This window comes from Sylvia atricapilla, chromosome 5 (genome assembly GCF_009819655.1).
Source record: "Sylvia atricapilla isolate bSylAtr1 chromosome 5, bSylAtr1.pri, whole genome shotgun sequence".
Taxonomy (NCBI): domain Eukaryota; kingdom Metazoa; phylum Chordata; class Aves; order Passeriformes; family Sylviidae; genus Sylvia; species Sylvia atricapilla.
In genome coordinates, this window is record NC_089144.1 from 11,310,676 (window position 1) to 11,330,949 (window position 20,274).

General features: G+C 40.1%; 1 protein-coding gene across 1 annotated transcript in view; it reads left to right on the forward strand.

Annotated features, from left to right (window-relative positions):
• RELN (reelin) overlaps nucleotides 1-20,274 on the forward strand; it is a 287,001-nt gene that overhangs the window by 195,311 nt on the left and 71,416 nt on the right. The window contains exons 22-26 of the mRNA XM_066319238.1: nucleotides 1,432-1,668; nucleotides 7,403-7,595; nucleotides 10,074-10,186; nucleotides 16,734-16,871; nucleotides 17,589-17,775. Coding sequence (XP_066175335.1) covers nucleotides 1,432-1,668; nucleotides 7,403-7,595; nucleotides 10,074-10,186; nucleotides 16,734-16,871; nucleotides 17,589-17,775 — 868 coding nt within the window. The remainder of the gene's footprint in view (nucleotides 1-1,431; nucleotides 1,669-7,402; nucleotides 7,596-10,073; nucleotides 10,187-16,733; nucleotides 16,872-17,588; nucleotides 17,776-20,274) is intronic.

Below are 20,274 nucleotides of genomic sequence, written 5' to 3' on the forward strand. Positions count from 1 at the left end.
ATATCAGCTTTCCTCAGACTCACTGCCCTGAATCATGGCAGAAAAAAACATGGTTCCTTTTAGCATCAGTAGCAATTTCGTGTCATTTGTGCCTTTAAAAAATTCACCCCAAAGTTGCTTCTTATGAGGGAATCCTTGGTAGAAAATAAGCCTTTGTGGTTTAGTCATGTGCCACAGAGCGGTGGGGCTTGTTCTTTCTCTTAAGAGGGCATAAAGTCACTCAAACATGTTTATTTGACTGTAAAGGAAATGTATCCACCATATATAAAGTGTGTACTTTGCTGGTCCAATGCCACAGGGACATGGCCATGTCACCTCTGGCTGTCCCTCTGCACTTCTCTCTCCAGTCTATGGAAGGCAGAAAGCAGCTCCTAGAAAAGCCAGGCAGGACTTTTTGAGTGCTTCCCACCTGTTTAGTCAAGCTATTTGATTTTTTCTGGTTAATGGAATAATTTATTCTTCTTCAAAATGAATGTGACACTAAACAACAGTATTATAAATCTATTCTCCACAAGGATGTTGTAGCAAGTCATTTTTAAGAGTGTGGTGTTTGCACTAAGAGCACCACAGGCACAAGACCCTTTCATATGCAGAGAACAAAGCATTACAACAGGCAGTTAGAAAGCCTTGAGCCTGAGAAAAAAATTGTGCTAGATTATGAAAAGATGTTTCCAGTTTGCCTGATTTATCATTTTATCCACATTTCCTCTAAGAGGGAAAGAAAAATGTCAGCTACATGATGAGCTTGCTGAAAACCCTTTAGCCAGCAAGTAATTTTGCCCCAATGGAGACAAATGTCCCTGTTGCCAGTCTGTCTCACAGTTGATGTGGCTGTGTGGGGTACAGTGGTCTTAGTGATTTATGGAGCTTTCAAGAAAGTGTCATTGCTGTGGCAATTAATGCATACTCTATCCTGCAGTGTATGAAAATTGCTCCTGGAAATTAGATAATACTCTTAATTTTCTTTGCAGTTTGTCAATTCTAGGTATGTTGACATAGCTGCCATGATAAATCAGGTGACCTTGCATACCAGAAGCACCTGTAACTCACCTCCAGTTGCATCTCTATGCAGCTACAAGAAAGGAGTGTCTGCCAAAAAAGACTACACATGATCACACTGTCTGACAAGATTCCACTTGATTGTGGCAATTTACAGGGGTGGGTTCTTCTAGGACAAGAGCACCATTAGAACGATGTCAATGGTATGTGGGAAATAGTGCAGATGTAAACTAACTGATTGCCAAGAGAACTAACAATTCCTCTGTCCCTGTCACTTGGTAGCACCTATGCCAGCAGATGCTGCAGTATTTGTGGGCTGAACTTACTCTATGATTTTTAGGGTCAGTAAAGAAAAAATACCGTAAAATACATCCCCATGGAAATATTACAAACAGCAAAAACTGGCAATAATAATTTTGTTTTGTTTTCCAGAATAATTTCAGTGGAGCTGCCTGAAGATGCCAGGCAGGTTGGCATTCAGTTCAGATGGTGGCAGCCATATCACTCCTCTCAGGGTGAAGATGTGTGGGCAATCGATGAAATCATCATGACCTCTGTGCTTTTCAACAGCATCAGTCTGGACTTCACCAACCTGGTTGAAGTCACACAGTCTCTGGGGTTCTACCTGGGAAATGTTCAGCCCTACTGTGGGCATGACTGGACTCTCTGGTGAGAAACATATATTCTTTCCTGTTCTACTTTTGTTTTCTTTGTCTATTCATCCTGCTAAGGATCCAGTGACTGCTGCAAATGCATTTTTCTGGCAACTATTCAGAGTAATAATGTGTCTCACCCTCACATTGTGGACAAAAATACAGTCACTAATCTCATTGCAATTAGCAGTACGTTTTTCACCTCCTTGCACAGATTTATGTTTCATGGGAACATTGAACATAGCATTCTTTTTCTATTAAATATTCAAAGACCATCCTAATAGAAAAAAATCAGAAATGTTTCATAATAATTATTTAAAATCCAGACAGGGTAATATGGATATTCAGGTAATGAGATAATCTCTTAAGTACAAACTCTGAATATTTTGTAAGTGATGTTAAGATCTGTGTACATAGCCATTCTGTTGTAATCCAAAAAGTGAAGGCAGCAGAATACAGGCAGAATGACATTATCCATTTGTATTTGCATTGTCTGGTGTTATATACACTTAGTCACTTGGACTGTGATCACCATTATGACATATTGACATCACACCCCTCAAAGGAAATTAAGGCAAGAGAAGCAAAAGAAGGGGAAAACAAAGAAAAAAAATTGTTAAGATTGCATAAAAATAAGCTTTTCTTACTAAAACATTAACATGCTTCACAAAAAAACAAATTCTGGAGCACTTGAGTGTAACATTTGGAATTAATACAAGGGAAGCTCAATTTAATCTGTGTGTTTTGATTAAAACCAAATAACAGTTTCATGCTAGTCTGATCAACCTATAAACCCAGTATAGTTTTAATTGGCATAGATATATTTCTTTGGAGAAAGTACAATCACAGTAATTATAGAAAACCTGAAGAAAAGAAAAATAATTTTAGCGTCCCCATGGACACTCAGAGAAACACTGTTGGAATTTTATTAACAAGTATCTCTGAGCAATCTGATTTGACTTTCTGATCATCTGTCAAACTAAAAGGAGTTGGCTTAGCAGTAGGAACAACACCAAATGTGTCCTAGCACTGATAATGAGGCACTAGAAGCACCATTAACCACTTTAATAAGGACAGGGAAGGTATTCGCTGCTCATTAAAATGAAACAACATGTTAGGGCTCAAACTGTTTGCCTCTTCCTCATCAAAGAGTTGGAACAAAAGCCTTACAATGACATTGTCTTCCCTCTGTACTTTTAAAACCAGTTTATCATGGGGAGGGCAGATAAGATAGCAGAGGTTCCTCTCTTTTCCTCCCATGATTCTAAATCTGAATCAAAATAATAAATGCTAAGCCAAATTCTCCATCCCATATGGAGATGAACTAGGATTTGTAGTGCTCAGTCATAGTAGAAACACTGAACTTTCAATGCATCAAATAAAGAATCAAAACCTTCCTCACTATTCATGTCTAAGTATTTTTCATTATCACTGGAAAACATGAACTCTATCCTTCACTGACCTTGTTTCTCTCAAGGGAAATTTTTAAACTTACACAAAGTCTGTACAAATGGTTGCTAGTTAAATTAATTATTGTTGGGTTTTCCCAGCTGTGAGTCCATTTGGTTCTCATTTTCTAACTCAAGTTTCTAACTCACAAGCAGGTCGTGCAGTAGCACTGACACCATCCTCTTGAGAACAGTCTGACAACAGCTTTTTCATTAGTACAACTTTGGGAAATACACTATCAATCATTTTACAGGGTGTCATCCGCAGGCCCATTTTTACAGAATTGCTTTTAATTGTCTATTAGGCCTCCCTTTCTGCTTTAGAACCTGTAAACCTGAAACATTTATCCTTAAAATTGGAAAAAAACTGAGGAGGGAAATTTTAATTTTTTTTTAAGAGGCAGGTTATTCTGTTCCATACTTGGCTTCATTTAAAAAAAAAAAATTGTTGATAAACATATGTTTTGATCAAAGTTGATTTTTGAGTATTTTCATGGTCCAGGTCTGAACAGTCATTTTATTTGATTGTCATCATCATCGTTTGGTTTCAGAATGGATCCTTAACTTTATTACATTTAGCGTATTGATTGTACTGAAGAGGCTCTGGAACACTTTAAAGTGATGTGTTTGATGGTGTATACTAATTCATCACTTCTCCAAAATGCTCATATTCAGGCAAAGTTTTGAGCCAAATGTCTCTGGAGTATTACAGGCTATATACAGCCACTTGCTGAAATTCATTTAAATATTGATAAGGATGTTAACACTATATATATGTGTGTGTGTGTGTGTGTGTTCGTCTGGACACAAATAAAATAGCTTTATATAAATAAACTGTCTTCAGTCAGATTACAGCATCATGATTTAACTCAGTGTAGCAAACTATAGTGTCCCACTATCCCTGGAGAAGCCTGGGGGAAGACTGTAAACCTGCCTTGTCATGAACTATCTTTATGGAGCAATGTCATATGCAGTGATCCTACATCAGCTTGGCACTTTAGTGTCTTAGTTTAGTGTCTTCAATGCTTTGTCATTTGGAGTAATTGTCACCCTGTTACATGCAGAAAGTTTGTTTCGGGTAATTGACTTAACTATATTAATGATGTTAATACATTTAGGAATTATTTAGAAAAGCAGGTATGATGTGATGCAAAAGGCACAAACATCCCCTGCTACTGAGGGAAGCAAAGCTGTGTCTGGTGTGAGCTTTGGGCCATTGTGTCAATATTTTCAGTCAATGCAGCTTTACAAAACAAGCTGCATCCATGTGGCTTTTCAGTATTCCTAGAAGTACCAGGCTTGAAAATATGGTAACTCTGGGGGTCTCAGAGCAGTTTGGAGCAATGCAGGTTGGCTGACATTGACTGTGATATCATTCCCAGAAGTACCAATTAGCTGGCAGTGCTTGGAGGGAGAGTGATTGTTCTGAGGGCACCTATGGGTATTGTGTTCCTGTGCCTCCACAGGTCTAATTATACACGTGCCAGAAACCCACTCACAGCAACAAATTTATACAAAAATGAAGCCTCTGCATTCTCATTTCTGAAGATTTTTTTAGTTAATTATTGTTACGCCAGGGACATTACTTCATCTTTTACAAAATCCGGAAAGGTATTCCAGCTGTGTGGCTCCCAGAACAAAGAAAACATTTGGTATTCCAGCAAAAGAATAACCACATACATGAGAGATGTGGAGAGCAAAGAAGTGACAAGTAAGGTGGAGCCCACAACTTTAGTGCTACTTGTGTTCAGCCAGAGGCAAAATGTGGATGATAAAGGACTTTATGTACCTGTAATGTGATTTCCTTCCCCTAAAAGAGATTCTTATAGAGCATCACATACTGTCTGCATTTCAACACTAGTTTCCTTTTTCACCTTTCTTCAATACACATTTTAAAGAGCTGGTTTGTCTTTTTTAACCTACTTTATATACTTACTTAATATAGTATGTACAATATCCAGTGGCTAAGCTGTTAAATTAAAATGAATACTAATTTTTAAATATTTTAATCATCACCTGAATGCTACCAGAAAGAAAATATTAGGGTTTAAGACGGGGTTTTTTTCTCATTTTATTTAGTAGTGTGGAATAAAGGGAATTTTTGTGAAGACAGGAGCAAAATGTAACATTTAATTCTTTGCCCCTTTTTCACTAAAAGTCCTTTACTTGTCTTCTATTACTTTGGGAAGACAACTTCTGGTCAGATGTTTCAACAAATTGTTGAGTTTCAGCTTCTTAATTCTGTTCAGATAAGATTTAGGTAACTGTGGTGTGCTGCTATGCCCAGGATTTTGTGTGCAATGCCAAATCCTCTTCCAAAGCAGCGCTACACATAACTTTCAGCTGATTACACTGCACATGTTTGACTGATCCCTGAAGAGCCTGGTTGTATTGGCACAGATTTCCCAACAGGGCTTCAGCCTATGTCAGATCAAATCAGCTTTAGCTTTTAAATTTGTGGACTTCTGTCATTTTATAAAATATAAGATAAAGTTCGGAAGAAAAATAAATTCAGACATTATGCAGACAAGTTCTTACAAGATGCATTCAGATTTGACCACAAAGCCACAAACCATAGTAGGCTGCCAGGTGGACTGCTGATGAGTGTACTTTATATCCTCTGCTCAACTTTAAATTATCCTTCCTATTGAGAAAGAAAACACTGACAACACCAAGGGCAAACACTTCAGATACAGTTTTCCAAGGCAATTTACTGCCTTATACTGCCAGTTGTCCATGACAGTACCCTTGTCCCCTCTCAGTGAAGGGAGGGAGTCCATCCACACAGTTACTTTGGACTGCTCAGCCACAAGACAAAGTGAAAAATTTCATATCATGTCATGGGCTGGTTCATCCTTTAGGAAATCAAGTCACAAAAAGTAAGGTCAGAGAGTAGAAAGCAGCCTGGATCTTAACTTTTGCCAGGTAACAGAAACTTGATAATGACAAAACTAATGTCAGCTTTCAGTAATTTCTTCTAAAGATTTAAGGTAGGATGCTGACATTTATGGCTTAAGTGCTCTCTCTGGAAAGGACTCTATATAAAACAATGTAGGTCAGTGAATTAATTTAAAAGAGTCCTAAGTGACACTGACTTGTATTCTTTGTCCTCACACTCACTTTGTTATGACCTTGAATTCTACAGGAGTAGGAGCTAATATGTTCTACTATATTGTATTTAAAGATTATGATTTCTTATTTAAGGTAATGAACTGTAGCTTACTCAGTCATAAGAGAAACCTTGAACTAGATTATTCTTTTCATCACCACCGTATTGAATGCAGCTTTTTTTTTTTCCCATGACGATTTGCAGTGATTTTCTTTAAAGAGAGCCAATCCCTTTTCTAAATTGTTCACATTTAATAATATTCTTAGAAAATATTGAAGCTGAAAGGACTATAGTATTTCTGAAGACACTAAGTAAACATCTCAAACTAAGGAGAGGGAAGCAGTTTTCATTCTATGTGAGCTTCCATTAAAATACTCTGCTTTTAAGGCTAGTGAGCAGGATTCAAAGTTTGTTGTTCCTAATTCCTCCTTATGCCTCTCTTGCACTTGAGGTTTTGAATTTGGTTGTTTCCTTTTTCCTTTGAATAGTGCATAGAACAAAAACCTGCATTTGAGGTAAAATTACCTTGGAATTTCAGACTATAAACTGTGTTATTATATATGTGATAACTGGGTACTTTGCAATATATATGTGTGTATCTGTGTTCCAAACATTACTATTGTTCTCCAATCCACTGGAAAATAAAACTCTTATATCAGTGCATCCTACAGAAAAGAAGCCAAGGGTAGAAGATTAATTCTGAAACACAGTCAAGGGTCAGTAAATGAATTGCATACTGGATCACTTGAAAAATCAATGAAAGGAACAGTCTATGTAATAACAGTATTTTAAACTAGATTCAGACAGAGTACCATAACTGCCCAGCATTAGAATGAAATTACAGCTCTGACTGTGGCATGACCTTAAGCAGTGGACACTCCAGGGGAATGAACTTTATTTATTTTGTTTCTTCCTTATGTTGCCCTTTGCTAGATCCTAACTTGATCCTTAATACAAAGAGCATACAGTGGAGAACTAACAGAATAATTCAGTGTTTCACATTCTGGGACACATCAAGGCATCTCAGTAATTTACAGAAGAACCATCTGAAAGATTCTCCTGTGCGTGGTCTCATCCCACATGCTGATCTACAGAACAAAGTAGTACCATTGTATTTAACCCAAAACCATTCACTATGTTCTTTTCCGAATTATTTTGGGGATCCATCCTGATTCTTTCCTTATATCTCTCAGTTTTACAGGAGATTCAAAGCTGGCCTCTAGCATGCGCTACGTGGAGACCCAATCTATGCAGATTGGAGCTTCGTATATGATACAGTTCAACTTGGTGATGGGCTGTGGCCAGGCCTTTACTCCTCATATGGACAACCAGGTGAAACTGGAGTACTCCACCAACCATGGCCTCACATGGCATCTTGTTCAGGAGGTGAGTCTGGCAGTGAGAACATTCATCTTCCATAAACTCTGCTTTATACAAAGATAGTCTGAGATACACTTTCGGCATTGAACAAATAAAGATGTTTTCCTTTTTCACCTTTCAATAAAGAAATGCTCAGTCGTAATCAGTCAAAATTACTAACAGAGATATTTAGACTGTTCTTTGTAATATTTGGAAGAAAGGTATCTGAAAGCCTGAAATACAAAATTGTGACAAGAATGAACCAAGGCTGAGAAAAAAACTGGGCCACAGTTTGAGCTACAGGGTAATGGCTGAGATCTTTCCTGTGCTATTGCTTTGTTTTTCTAAGCAAAATGCATCTACTGTTTCCTGGAATTTAAATGGATAGAAATTCTTTCTGCCCTTGTGGGCAGCCATTTCATAAATGGAAAGCACATTCCTTCAGGGGATTGTAATGTAGAGCCTTTCATCTCCCAGCCCTGGTTCACACACAGTCCAGGGCTGTGATGACCGGCTCTTTCCCCCACTCTGCTCCAAGTGCAAAGAGCAGCATCGGCTGCTCTTTCCTCGGGTGGCTCAGTGCTGTCTCAGCACAAATGTGAGCAGCACATTTGGCCACAGTTCATGCTCTTGTTTTCCCTCTTAGATGGAAAGCTGGACTTTCGCTGCCCTCAGGGTGAACTAACCAAGATCCTTTGGCTGCCTCTGAGCAGGTTCAGAGGGTGTCAGGGAACTTGTCCTACTGCCTTCTCACTGCCTGCTCTGCAGGCTCATTGAAGGATTTGTATGGCAAGTTCCACACTTATGAGCAATTAAAGCTGTGCCTGGTTACCCTTGCCATGTTGTGTTTTGCCACATTTACTTTGGTGGGCATAATCAAGAAATGGCAAAAAATGAATTTTTAAACTTTGTAAAACCAAATTATGATTTCTCGCCTTAAACAGAATCCAGGGAAAGCTATAAATCATATATTTCAAACACTGTTCATGTGTTTTACACCTAGCAGGCATCATCATGGTGTCCAAGAATTGTTCCTAGCAGTAGGTGTTTGGGGTTTGTGCTTGCCCTCAACGGAAGAAAAGTGCCTTCAGATTTTAGTGCTTTTTTCCTCGCTCATCAGAGCTGAGTTCAGAGAGAACATGCTGCCAAATCACTTTCTCATGCTGCTGTGATAAAAGAGTATTTGTAGTTTATTTCAAGGACATAATCTGGCAAATAAACAAAACACTAATTAATTAAAATGTTTGAAAATTTTGTTTGCTTTGTGAGCACTGATCAGATCTTGTTTTCTACAATCATTTAGGGGAGATAAATCAAGAAAAAATGTTTGAAAATTGCTGAAAAGGAAACTAAGCCTTTAGAAAATCTAGTAAAAAAACCCAACAAAATAAGGTCTCAGATCTTCATTTAATACTCTGAAATATTTGAGCTATAAATTACTCTGTAAAATAATATATTCTGCCTTTCTTCATATTTTATACATAATTATTACTGTATAATTTAACTATATAAATATTCTTATTTGCCTAACTTCTGTAGAGAATCACTGCTTTACTATTAGTTTCAGAACAGTCAAAGTAGGCTACTTACATGAGCAGGTATCTGTTCTCTTGCCCAATACCCTTCATGGGGGTCAGCACAGCAGTGACCAGAGAAATACTCTTGGCCATATGGGGATGGTCAGGAGAAACTGCTGTGGCAGGAAGGAGCAGAAGGAACTCTGAACTGGTAGCTAGAAGAGGATCACACAGGTTGGTAGTAACTTCCAAGCACTTCACTAATATCTCATGGGCCAATTTTTTTGGGTGCTGTTCTGGCGAAATATAAATAAATAGATGGAATATTGCAAAAAAATGAAGACTAGAATTTGAGAAACAGACCTCAACAGGAATCTGAGTTAAATGCAGAAATAATCTTTGAAGCAGGAGGGAAGAATTTACACCACTTGCTGTAGGTGTCAAAGCTAACACAGCTGCAGAGTTTGGGAAGGGCCTATGGACACGACTTCAGTGGGCTGTGGTTGGGCTCTCTGTGTATTCCTACTGCTGCTCCCCACTGCAGATGGAGGGTGTGGGGCCAGCCAGCATACCCAGACAAAGCCTCACAAGTAGGTCTCTAAAATGACCTTTATAACAGTATGGAGGTCACTTTCATAGACTTACCTCATAGTGGTCTTGTAGCCTTACTTCATTGTCCATAGTGGATGCAGGGGTGAAGATAGTAAACCAACAAAAAGATAGACATTCCTCTTGGAGGAAAGCAAAACATTGCCAGTTATTAATCTTAGACTCTTTAAATAGATTCATATGGCTTTCTTCCCCCCTCAATGGTACTCCTAGTCTTCTGAGAAATTTCTCTCCATCATACCAGGATTTTTCTCTTCTGGGTCTTTCACTCCAACATCTGGACCCGGACAAGCTCCTGGTTCTGTGAATGTTTTACCCTTGTTTTTGTTCCCAATCATTCCTCTACATTAAATCTGATTTTGAAATGTTTTATTTTAAGGAATGTCTTCCCAGTATGCCAAGCTGCCAGGAGTTTACATCAGCAAGTATTTACCACTCCAGTGAATTTACTCAGTGGAGGAGAATCACCGTTCTTTTACCACAGAAGACTTGGTAAGCATTTACTTCCTATCTTTAAATTTTTTGGGGAGGGAAGGGGGAGGTGCAGACAATTTGTCACATCAATTGCTGTGACAAAGGCCAAGTCCTCTGCAGGTCAAGTATGGCCAAGTCCTCATACTCAAGCCAATAGGGCTGACCCAGTTGCAGATATTTCCTATAAAATGCAGTCATTACATAATCAGAGAAGGAAATGTTGGTGAAATCAACAGAAACTATTGTTTAAGGATTGTTTTTAATACATACTCTGACTCTCCTAATAAAGTTTAGACTTCTCAAAAATAGTGGCACTTGTCTATAAATGCCCTGTTGGAGGAAGGCTTTATTTGGATTGTTAATTTTTATTTTGCACATTCCTTACTGTTTACATCTTCAGACCAAAGCCTTGTAGAAACAATAACTAATGATTCATTTCTGGGAATTTTTTAACTCTTGTTTCTTTTTATAGCATGTCTTAAAAAATAATATTCTCTCCTGAAAAAAAAATAAACAAAAATTATCAGAAAGCCTATTCATCTTGAATCTGTATTCATCTGTAATCAAACTTGATTTGCCTCCCCTAAAATTTTTATTTATTAACTAAATTGTTTCATTCATTGTTTATTTTTAAATCTTTATCATAATATACAAATAAAAAGTTGTCATAAATCCCAATAATCTTCAAGGCATCCTTCATTTGAGAATTTAATTATTGCAATTAGAGCTACATTTTGATTATGTTTGACCTGAATCCATCACAGCAATTGCAACAAGAGCTTGCTCAGATTAAGTCATCATCGTATTTCTCCATCTTTCTTCTTTTTTTTTTTTTGCACTCTGCATGGCCTCAGCACAGCCTATTTCTATCAACCACACCACAATGATACCTTCTTTCAACACACTGGACTTGTTTATTGTACAGCAAATATTCAGAATTTCCTATCTCTAGGCAAAACATCAAAGGCAAATATTGAATCCTTAGAACATATCATATCAGATAATACCAAATCGTGCAAGTAAGTCTGCAAATAACTGCTTTGTAGTTAGATTATGATGTACTAAATCTTACATGCCATTATGTGACACCATCTGCAAAATCTGTGGTTCACATAAGCACTTAGGAGTTTAAAAATCTACAATTTTTGGGGGTTACACTCTAAAATAGGCTGTTATTCCTAATTTATAAAATATATATTGTACTCAGAGTTATTATACACTGTGTATTTGATGATGATCCAATGTTGTGGCACTCGTTTTCTTTAGGATCTACTAATTTTTCTCAGCATATGAGGTGACAGAAGCTTATAATTCCATTTTTATTTAGGAGACTGTGGGGAGAAATTATGAGGAAGCAGTAGCCGAGTTCCTGTTCTATGCTGTGCACAAATCATAAATATTTCACACTCTGTCTTGTATCTGAAGGGATTCCAGTCTGTTAGCAGAGTTTTGTTTGTAATTAAGGTACAAATTACTACTGAAAATGTCTTTGCTCTTCATAGAACACTTTTTCTGTGTTATGTTGTGCTGCAGTGTTATCAGGGTGAAGAGGAAGGCTGGCTGCATGTTCCCCACCAAACACAATCCAGCACACCACATGCATGTCTCTCTCACCACTTTGCCCTCTTTCTAACATTCCTTTCCACTGGCAAAGAGCAGGCTAAGGGCTCAGCAGTTCCTTTGGGTTGAGATTGGGAGGGGATCTTTTACAGGTTTTTAGAGCAGGCTTGTGAGCAGAGAGCCAGTTTCTGCCTTTCCAAAACCGGGGCATTGCTGGTGACAATTTGATGTGCAGCTCTCTGCTGTCACCCCAGGCACACAGCGAGCTGTGTTTGGGGTGGCTGGTAGTGGGAATGCTCTGTAGGGCTCCTCTTTGGGGTGCCCTCCCTCTTCTCCTATCCCTTCCCCACCTGCATCCACTGCAACCACCACACAGAGGCAAAACCTTACTGATGGCCAGGAAGAACGGTGCAGAGGTGGAGAGCCAGGTCTTCTGCCTTCCCAAACTGGGGTGAGGGGGAGACATCTCTGCATCTTCCTTCTGTTTCAACCTCACGAGACAAAGGCTGCCAAATGCACAGCCTGCCCTGGGCTTACTGCACAGGGAAACAAACCACGCAAACGAGGTCTCAGGAATGTCTCATCAGCCCTATTCTGGCCCTTGGTGGCCTCGGCGTGCCCTCACACCCCTGCACAGCCCTGCTGTGGTTGCTGCAGCTTTTATCCCTGGATGCACAGCTCTCAGCTGAGGGTTTGCACCTTGGCCGTGTGGGTAGTGTCAGGCTGTGGCACTGTGCTCATGCAGCTGGAAAATTGTTCATAACAGCACCTATTTATCTTGTAAAACTTTCTGGGTGTGCTGGTATTTCTGCAGATCTGTAAATGTTCTGCATCTAGCAAGCAGGAGTTTACAAGGTCCCCATGTTATGTGAGATTTGGGATGGTAGAAAATCTGCTGCAAGAATGAGACTTGTATTGAAGAAATGAAATGTAGGCACCTGCTTGCTGAAATTGTATTGTACTTGAACTGAACATTTCTAACAGTGATGAAAATTAATTTCAGTTTTATGCAAGGCATTTACATATGAACAGGCTTTAATGAGATACAAGCAGCTGTCAGTTGCTGACTTCATAAACAAATCAACACCTAATGACTGAATGAGAGCTTCAGGATAATTGGGTAAATGTAATTATGGTAACTCAGAAGGTAGCAAATATAATTTTATCAGCCACAGATTTGCATTAGATCATTAAGGCTGTTAATATCAGGAGGGAAGGCAGTGATTTTATTTTAGCTCACATATCAGAAAAATTTTATAATAGAGCATCATTTCTCTTGCAGTACTTCTGGGACATGATTTCCTTGTGCTTATGCAAAATGTCACACAACAAAAATGACTTTTATTTGACATCAACCTGACTTAGATATAATGTCATTAGAGAGCCAGATTGCTTTCCAGTAACATTTAAAAAAATGGAGAAACTATGAGGAACTAGGGAAGTTTATTTTGCTCTTAAGAAACGTTTTCATAGCTCCTCAGTGCTGCTCTTCCCATTTCAATAGATGTCCAAATGGTGACTGTCCAAAAAAACAGCGTTTTATCACTGAGAATGCAGCTGACGCTCATCTCCTTATTCTCTTTTCTTAATTAACATGGCTTTTTTAAATGGTTGATTACCATTTTTAACAGCATAATCCTCTTAAACTGTTGTTACCTTGAGATGCAGAGCAGCCTTGGAAAGCTTTTAAAAACAGTGAGCAGGACTGGTTTTTCAGCAGCGTTGCTTTTGCAATTGTCGATTCTGCCTAACACACATTATCCCTCACCCAGGGAGGAAACTGAATCCACAGTTTTCCCTGCCCACAGCCGTGTGACAGTGGCATTGCTTCCCACAGGACCCCTGGCAGCATGCTGGGTGGGAAGGTGAGGGCAGCCCCTTGTCCCTTGCAGCCTGGGGCAACAGGATTCTCCTGGTGGCAAAGCTGTCCCCAGGGGAGAGCTGTCTATGTGCAGATAAAAATAACTCCTCCCCAGCCTCCAGCTGCTGCTCACACCTCCATTTGGGCCACATGTTTCTCTCCAGGCAGTAATGAGCCTCCTCCCTTCCTCCCCTCCTCTCAAATGAGAGAAACAAACCTCCTGCAATCACTGCATTCGTATGGGGCAACTTCTAAGTAACAAGTGGAGCTGAGTGCACCCTTAGCTTGACGTGCAGCCAACATCTGGAACCTGAGGAGGCAGCTGGAGCTCTGCACCTGGCAGGGTGGCAGTCCCCTGCAGCAGGAATAGGACGATAAGAGTCTCCACGGGAACATTTTGATCAGGTGAAACCCACTTGATCCCCAGCAAAAGGGATGTTGGCTCTGGTGCAGCTCTGTGCCTTGCCATGCCCTGGGAACAGCCCCAAGGCAGAGCTGCACAAGGATCTTCTCAGCTGGGGCTCCAGGGGTTGTGCTCCCCTGGGCACTGAGGTGTTCTCTGTCATTGCACAGGGCAGTTTGTGTAGGTCAGTGTGAGCCTTTTGCCCTGATGCACCTAAACAGCCACCCTTCAGGGTCAATTGCCCACTGAATGGCCAAGGCAGCACCATCAATCCGACACCAAGCTCTCTTTGGAGGGCACCACCACTTGTTGGGCATTATGAGACTTCCATGGCTTGGTGAAATTGCCTCTGTATCACTGTAAATCTTCTCCAGTTTGCTATAAATACCCCGGGACTGCAGGGTCTCACACCCCAGCTCCACTCATGAACTCTCCCTGATGAAAAACAGAGATGCCAGAACACAATCCTCTCCCTCCTGTTACCTGGAAAAATATGACACAGTTTTACTGTGCTGGGAGTTCCCAGGGAGTATGTTTGCCTGCTCTAACACCATTCTTTAGTTTCAGTATTGTCGTTTTCCTCAGCACACATTAGATTTAACACCAGTCATTATGGCTCTTCCCAGAGCCTGCAGCCTCTGTCAGGGCTCTCTGTGGTGCCATTGATGTGAACATGCACCTCAGCACCAAAGGGATGTGCTGACTTCAGAGCTCTCCAAAATAAACAGTAAATAATTGCGGTCAATATTGACTGCCCATTGTGCCTACACAAGCTTAGGAAGTCCTTAGTGTGTTGATTACTGGCATTGTACACTTTTAATGGATAATTCATAGCTCTTGTAGTGTAACCCATCAATGCATTGTATCCTGAGGGAGTATTTAATCAGTAGATTTGCCCCTGCAGATTAACTCTGAGAACTGTAAAAATGCTTACAGTATTTGCAATATCAAACAGATACTTAAAACAGGCAACAAGGGTCATTTCAATTAAAAATCAAGCCCTTTGGCAGCTTTACTTGTTTTTTAAAGAAATTCAAAACTGCTATTTTAAACATTTATCCACGCATATACCAAACTTCTCATATGTGCCAGAGTGGCTAATTGCTCTGCTGCTCTGCCCACTTCAGCTGCACAGGCCTGCTCTATTCATTTCTTCACATCCATACGTGTGAGCAGGTGGCTCAGCCACCTTTACAATATTCATTTTAATAAGTCTTATTCTACATAAATTATTGGGGGTGGGGAAAGGGCTTTGTATCTCACAGTAGAGTAACAGCATTATATCCTGTGCCATCATAAAGTAACCATATGGCTCAGAAACAAGCTAGAAAAGAAGCTTCTAATAGGAACCACCTGCTTCTCATCCTCAGCACCCCCAACCAGCCCTTTTTAAGTGGGACAGACACAGACCTGTCCCACTTTAAAACTGGATTTTAAATTCTCTTTAATCAGCCTTGCTTTCCCTGTCCTACCCCTCCACAACAATGCAATCCAGCCTCAGTGCCCACATTGCCACCACCACCCCTTTTTACCCAGACCCATTGTGCAGCCAGCGCAGCCCCTTTTGCTCCATCATGGTGAACAATTTCCCATCTTTGTTTCACTACACATGCAACGTATTTTTCTTACTCTCATTCTGACACAAGCACAGAGTGGAGAGTCTCTGTCCCCCATTTGGGAGTGGCCACCAGCCAATGTCTGTAACCTGCTGGACGTGCACACTTTGGTAGGGCAGCTTGAAAAGGCTTGATGATGACAAAGATTGCTTTTCTCATGATTCACTTTCTTCTCCAGCCTTGGTTTTTGCGGGTGGTGGGTGTCAGGCTGGGTTTGCCTATCAGGAGTCACTCCCATGGAAAATGTCAATGTTGCACTGGACAATCTCCTAAAGCAAACAATGTGTGTTTTTTAATGGATAACATTAGCTAACTTCACTATTGTAAAGAAAAGCTGTTGAAGACAAAGCTATTTAGAAAGGAGAAGCTAAAGCAAGGTTTTGTGCTTGAAGAATATTACAAATATCCAGAGCTTAGTTAGGCAAGAAATTTTATTTGATAATTCCCTATTACAAACCTTGGGTGTTACAGATTTTGGGTTGTTGGCCAAGAGGAAGCTATTTGCAGTGTGGAAAAAAATAGGTGTGATGAAACAGGATCTTTGTCAAAAACTTGTGCTCTCAATGTCACCAGTGATATGTGAGCAAAATCTAGTTTAGAATAATCCTGACCAAAAAAATTATATTGAGGAAAAAGAAAGTCAACTATTGTTGAATGGAAATAGTTGATGTTCACACACACTCAAGAACTTAATAATTTTTTTAATAATAAATATCAAAAGAAACCTCTTTAGGCAGTTTGTCACTGGTTAACTGTGATGAAAAACATAAAAAACAAAGTCATGCCCTAGATTCATCTTCCAAATTTTGCAACCATAACACAATAAAAATCCAGTAATATTCATAGCTAGGCTTACCTTAAAAAAAATGCTCAAAATCCTTGCAATGTGCTCTTCCTCAGAAATCAGCCATCAGTCACTGGAAAGTCCATTATATAGCTCTGTGCAGTGAGTGGCACCATCTAGAAAGTTAATTTGCAAGACTCCATCTTTGATTGTGCCAGCCTTTGCAGCCTAGGCTGTGATTGGGATACTAGCTTCATTTTGTTTCTTTGGTTACATTTTAAACCTCTTTTCCCACCACCCTGTAAAGAATCAGAAATTAATGCATTGTTACTGATTTTAAGGTCCAGTGCCACACGTTTCCGCTGGAGTCAGTGCTACTACACAGCCCAGGATGAGTGGGCCTTGGACAACATCTACATCGGCCAGCAGTGTCCCAACATGTGCAGTGGGCATGGCTGGTGTGACCACGGTGTTTGCAGGTAGGCAGCATTTGTCAGTCCCTCTTAACAGTGCTCTCCTGGTCCTTCAGATACCCTACTATTTACCATACTTTCCTTTTCTTGGATGTTGTTCTTATTTTTGGATTAAACATTAAAAAAAACAAAAGCATCACGAGGGGCTGACCATTCAAGCAGCATCAGCTGTGGTTGCTCCACACCAGCCTGTCCAAGCTGTGCCCTTGGCAGATCCAAGCACTGGAAGAGTTTTCAGTGGCACAGGGCTGCCCTGCTGCAGGAGTCCTGGTGGCCCCTCCAGCCCTTTGCACAAGAGCCCCAGCTCAGGGCCAGAGCTGCTCTGCTGAGTCAGAAGGATGCCAGGGACCAGCTCAGCTCTGCTTGGCAGCCCCCATCAGAATGGGTGCTAAACCAAAGATACAGACTGCTACTCCCTGCTTCAAACTTTCTGGACACCATAGGAGTTCTTCTTTGGTTGGGTGTTTGGTTTTTGTTTTTTGTTTTGTTTTGGGGGTTTTTTGGGTTTGTTTTTTGTTTTGTTTTGTTTTTTAGTTGGTTTGGTTTGGTTTGGTTTGGTTTGGTTTTTTTTTTAAGATACAGTTATTTTGGTTTGTTTCCACCATTCAAAACTTCAATCCCAGAATGATTTGTTATTTCACACCGAATTCCATAAGGTCAGTGCACTACCTTAACTAAATGTTAGTGTCAAATAAAATTTGTTATGTTTATGCTTCCTTCCAGGTGTGACTCAGGGTTTCGGGGTACTGAATGTCAGCCTGAAAATCCCCTTTCTTCAACCATCATGTCTGATTTTGAGAACCCAGATACCCTGAAGACAGAGTGGCAGGAAATTATTGGGGGAGAGATCGTCAAGCCTGAGGAGGGCTGTGGGGTCATCTCATCTGGCTCCTCACTCTACTTCAACAAGGTACTACAGAGGGCTGGGAGACTCATAAAGGCACATCCTGTGGGTTTCTGTGGAGCATAATGTGGCTGTGTGGCAAAGAAAAGGGAGGTGGCAGAAAGCTGCATGCAGTATTAGAAGTGTGTTAAACAGCACAGCTGTGCTCTGCAGGTAAAGAACAAAGCAATCAAAAGAGATAGGGAAAGACACATGCACTATGTATTCAAGAAATAGCTGCTGAAATGAAAGGTGGTAATTTGCCAGTGTGCTGGGAAGTGTGTATATTCACAATGTCTTACTTGTAGATTTTCTTTTTTAAGACTCAGTTTGCAGCATCCAGCAGCTCCCATTTGTTTCTTCTGTGCTGTCCTGGGTACAAGATGAGGAAAGGTTGGCTTTGCAGGCGACAAGCAGCTTAATTTTAGGTCATAGGAACAAAACTATTGAGAAAAACCCATTTTTTCAGGCTTAGAAAATGGTCAGCCTGAAGGAGAATATTTTTTATAACTTGGATACTTTGCAGACAAAAAAAAAATAACAGAACATGAAAGACATATAGGGAATCCTGCTAATTAGTAGCAATTATAGGTAAAATAAAAAGAGATATTTGTGACCAGATATAAGGTTATGCATTGTAATCACAGATTTATTTTTGTGTTGTTGCTCCTCAGGTCTAAAGGTTTGTTTTGTTCTTAATTGAAAGGAAGAGTATAAATGCAACTATGTGCTTCTCTTTTAAAGGTTTGATCAAACTACCACTCCTGTCATGAGAGCCAGATTAGTCCCAGAAGAATAACCCAATATGCAACGCTGTGTAATTGTGTGTTGTTTACCTCATTACAAAAATCTAACGCATGAAATAATTTTCAGCACTCCTACATAGTCTCACATCCAGCTCCCCTGGAAATAGAGCTCTGCACTGAAAATTTTGTAATAGACCAATCAGTATAACTAGCTAATTGTGATAATTGGATTTTTATACATAATTGTCTTCCCTGTTAGATGTTTTTCCTTCTGGCTTGGTTCCTTATGCCAAGTTTCTCAAAAGTAGTTTGCTAAATTAGAATTAACCTGCTATGATCTTTCTTCTGATTCCTGCTAAGGAGGAGTGAAAAACTCAATTAGAAATTCTTGGCTTCTTTCTATTGATCTCTAAGGGTTATGTTATCACTCATTTCTTGAGTAGTAGCAGTCTGTGTGCTGTCAACAGAAGGTGGCTTATTTAATTTCTGTTTAGATCTTTCTCAAAGTGTCTAGAGGGCATACTGGTAGATAATAAAAAAATATTTTTATAGTTGCCAAACAGTTCTGTATTGTTTTGGGGCGCTCATATTCACATTTGTTTTCATCTGCTCAAACAGACACTATTTATTTGAATGTCTAATGTTTGCTGCCATAATCAATTACTGCTGCCAGAATTAATGTTGGCTTTGTTCTGACAACCCTCTATCTTTTGTTTTACAACGCATTTTAATCAGCTGTAGGTGTGTTCACAAATCAGAGCTCTTTCAATTAGCCCCTGCAATTCCCCTGAGGCTTTATTGTCACTCATGCCCTCTCTCAATTAACCTGGTACTGTGATTACCCCTTTGGCAGGCAGAGCTGCTGTGGGGTGTGGATATGGAAAACCCAGCTGTAATAGTTTTAGAGCCAGATCTTGGCCCACTGCAGGTCAGGATGCTGGGTGCCCCCAGCCAGCCAGGAACAGCAAGGGTGTTTGCATCTTATTGCCCTTTACTGGCTTGATTTGATGGTGACAGCTTCAAATTCCAGGATCTCCAATGAAGCTGTGAAAGCAAATTGCCCAGAGATTATCACTGTCACCTTGGCCAGCATTAGCCACGTGGGGCTGCACCAGGAACCTCAGGGCTGCACCCAAGGCTGAGGAGTTCTCACTCTCATGGCACCATCCGGGAGGGAATTCCTGTCTCAGCTGGGGACAAGCAACCAAATAAACCAAAAAAACAGGAACAATTCCAGACTAAATCAGTATGACTGTGTCCTGTATGAGCTTTTTGAGAGTCAAAGAATTCTTCACAGGTTTTACTGCCTTGTCATCAGTGGTACAAGCAAACAAAACTTCAGACCCCCATGTGTTCAGCTTCCAGAAGTCAGTCTCCCAGTGTGAGGTGGCCTATTTGGTAGGGTCTACAAATGAGCTCAGCACCCAGACTGTCATACTAGCAAAGCAAAATATTCTGAGAAAGAAAGCAGTAGACATTTATCTCTGCTGGGTTTACCCACAGCTGTGTAGAAAGAAGAAAAGTGATGAATGGAACAGGATTTAAATTAATCTGTCACCTTACTAAAAAGCACAGATGGTATTTTAAATCTCAGCTCCTAAATCTTGTTACTTGTGTCCAGCCAGATCACGTCACTTGCTTATCTCAAGTTTGTTTGGAAATTTGTCATAAGGATCCTAAATGTACAAGGGAGAGAGAAAAACACAAGCATTACTTAAGACATAGCTGTCGTAACTTAGCCTTGGTTTTCCTTTTTTAAACTTTTTCATGCTTGGAGATG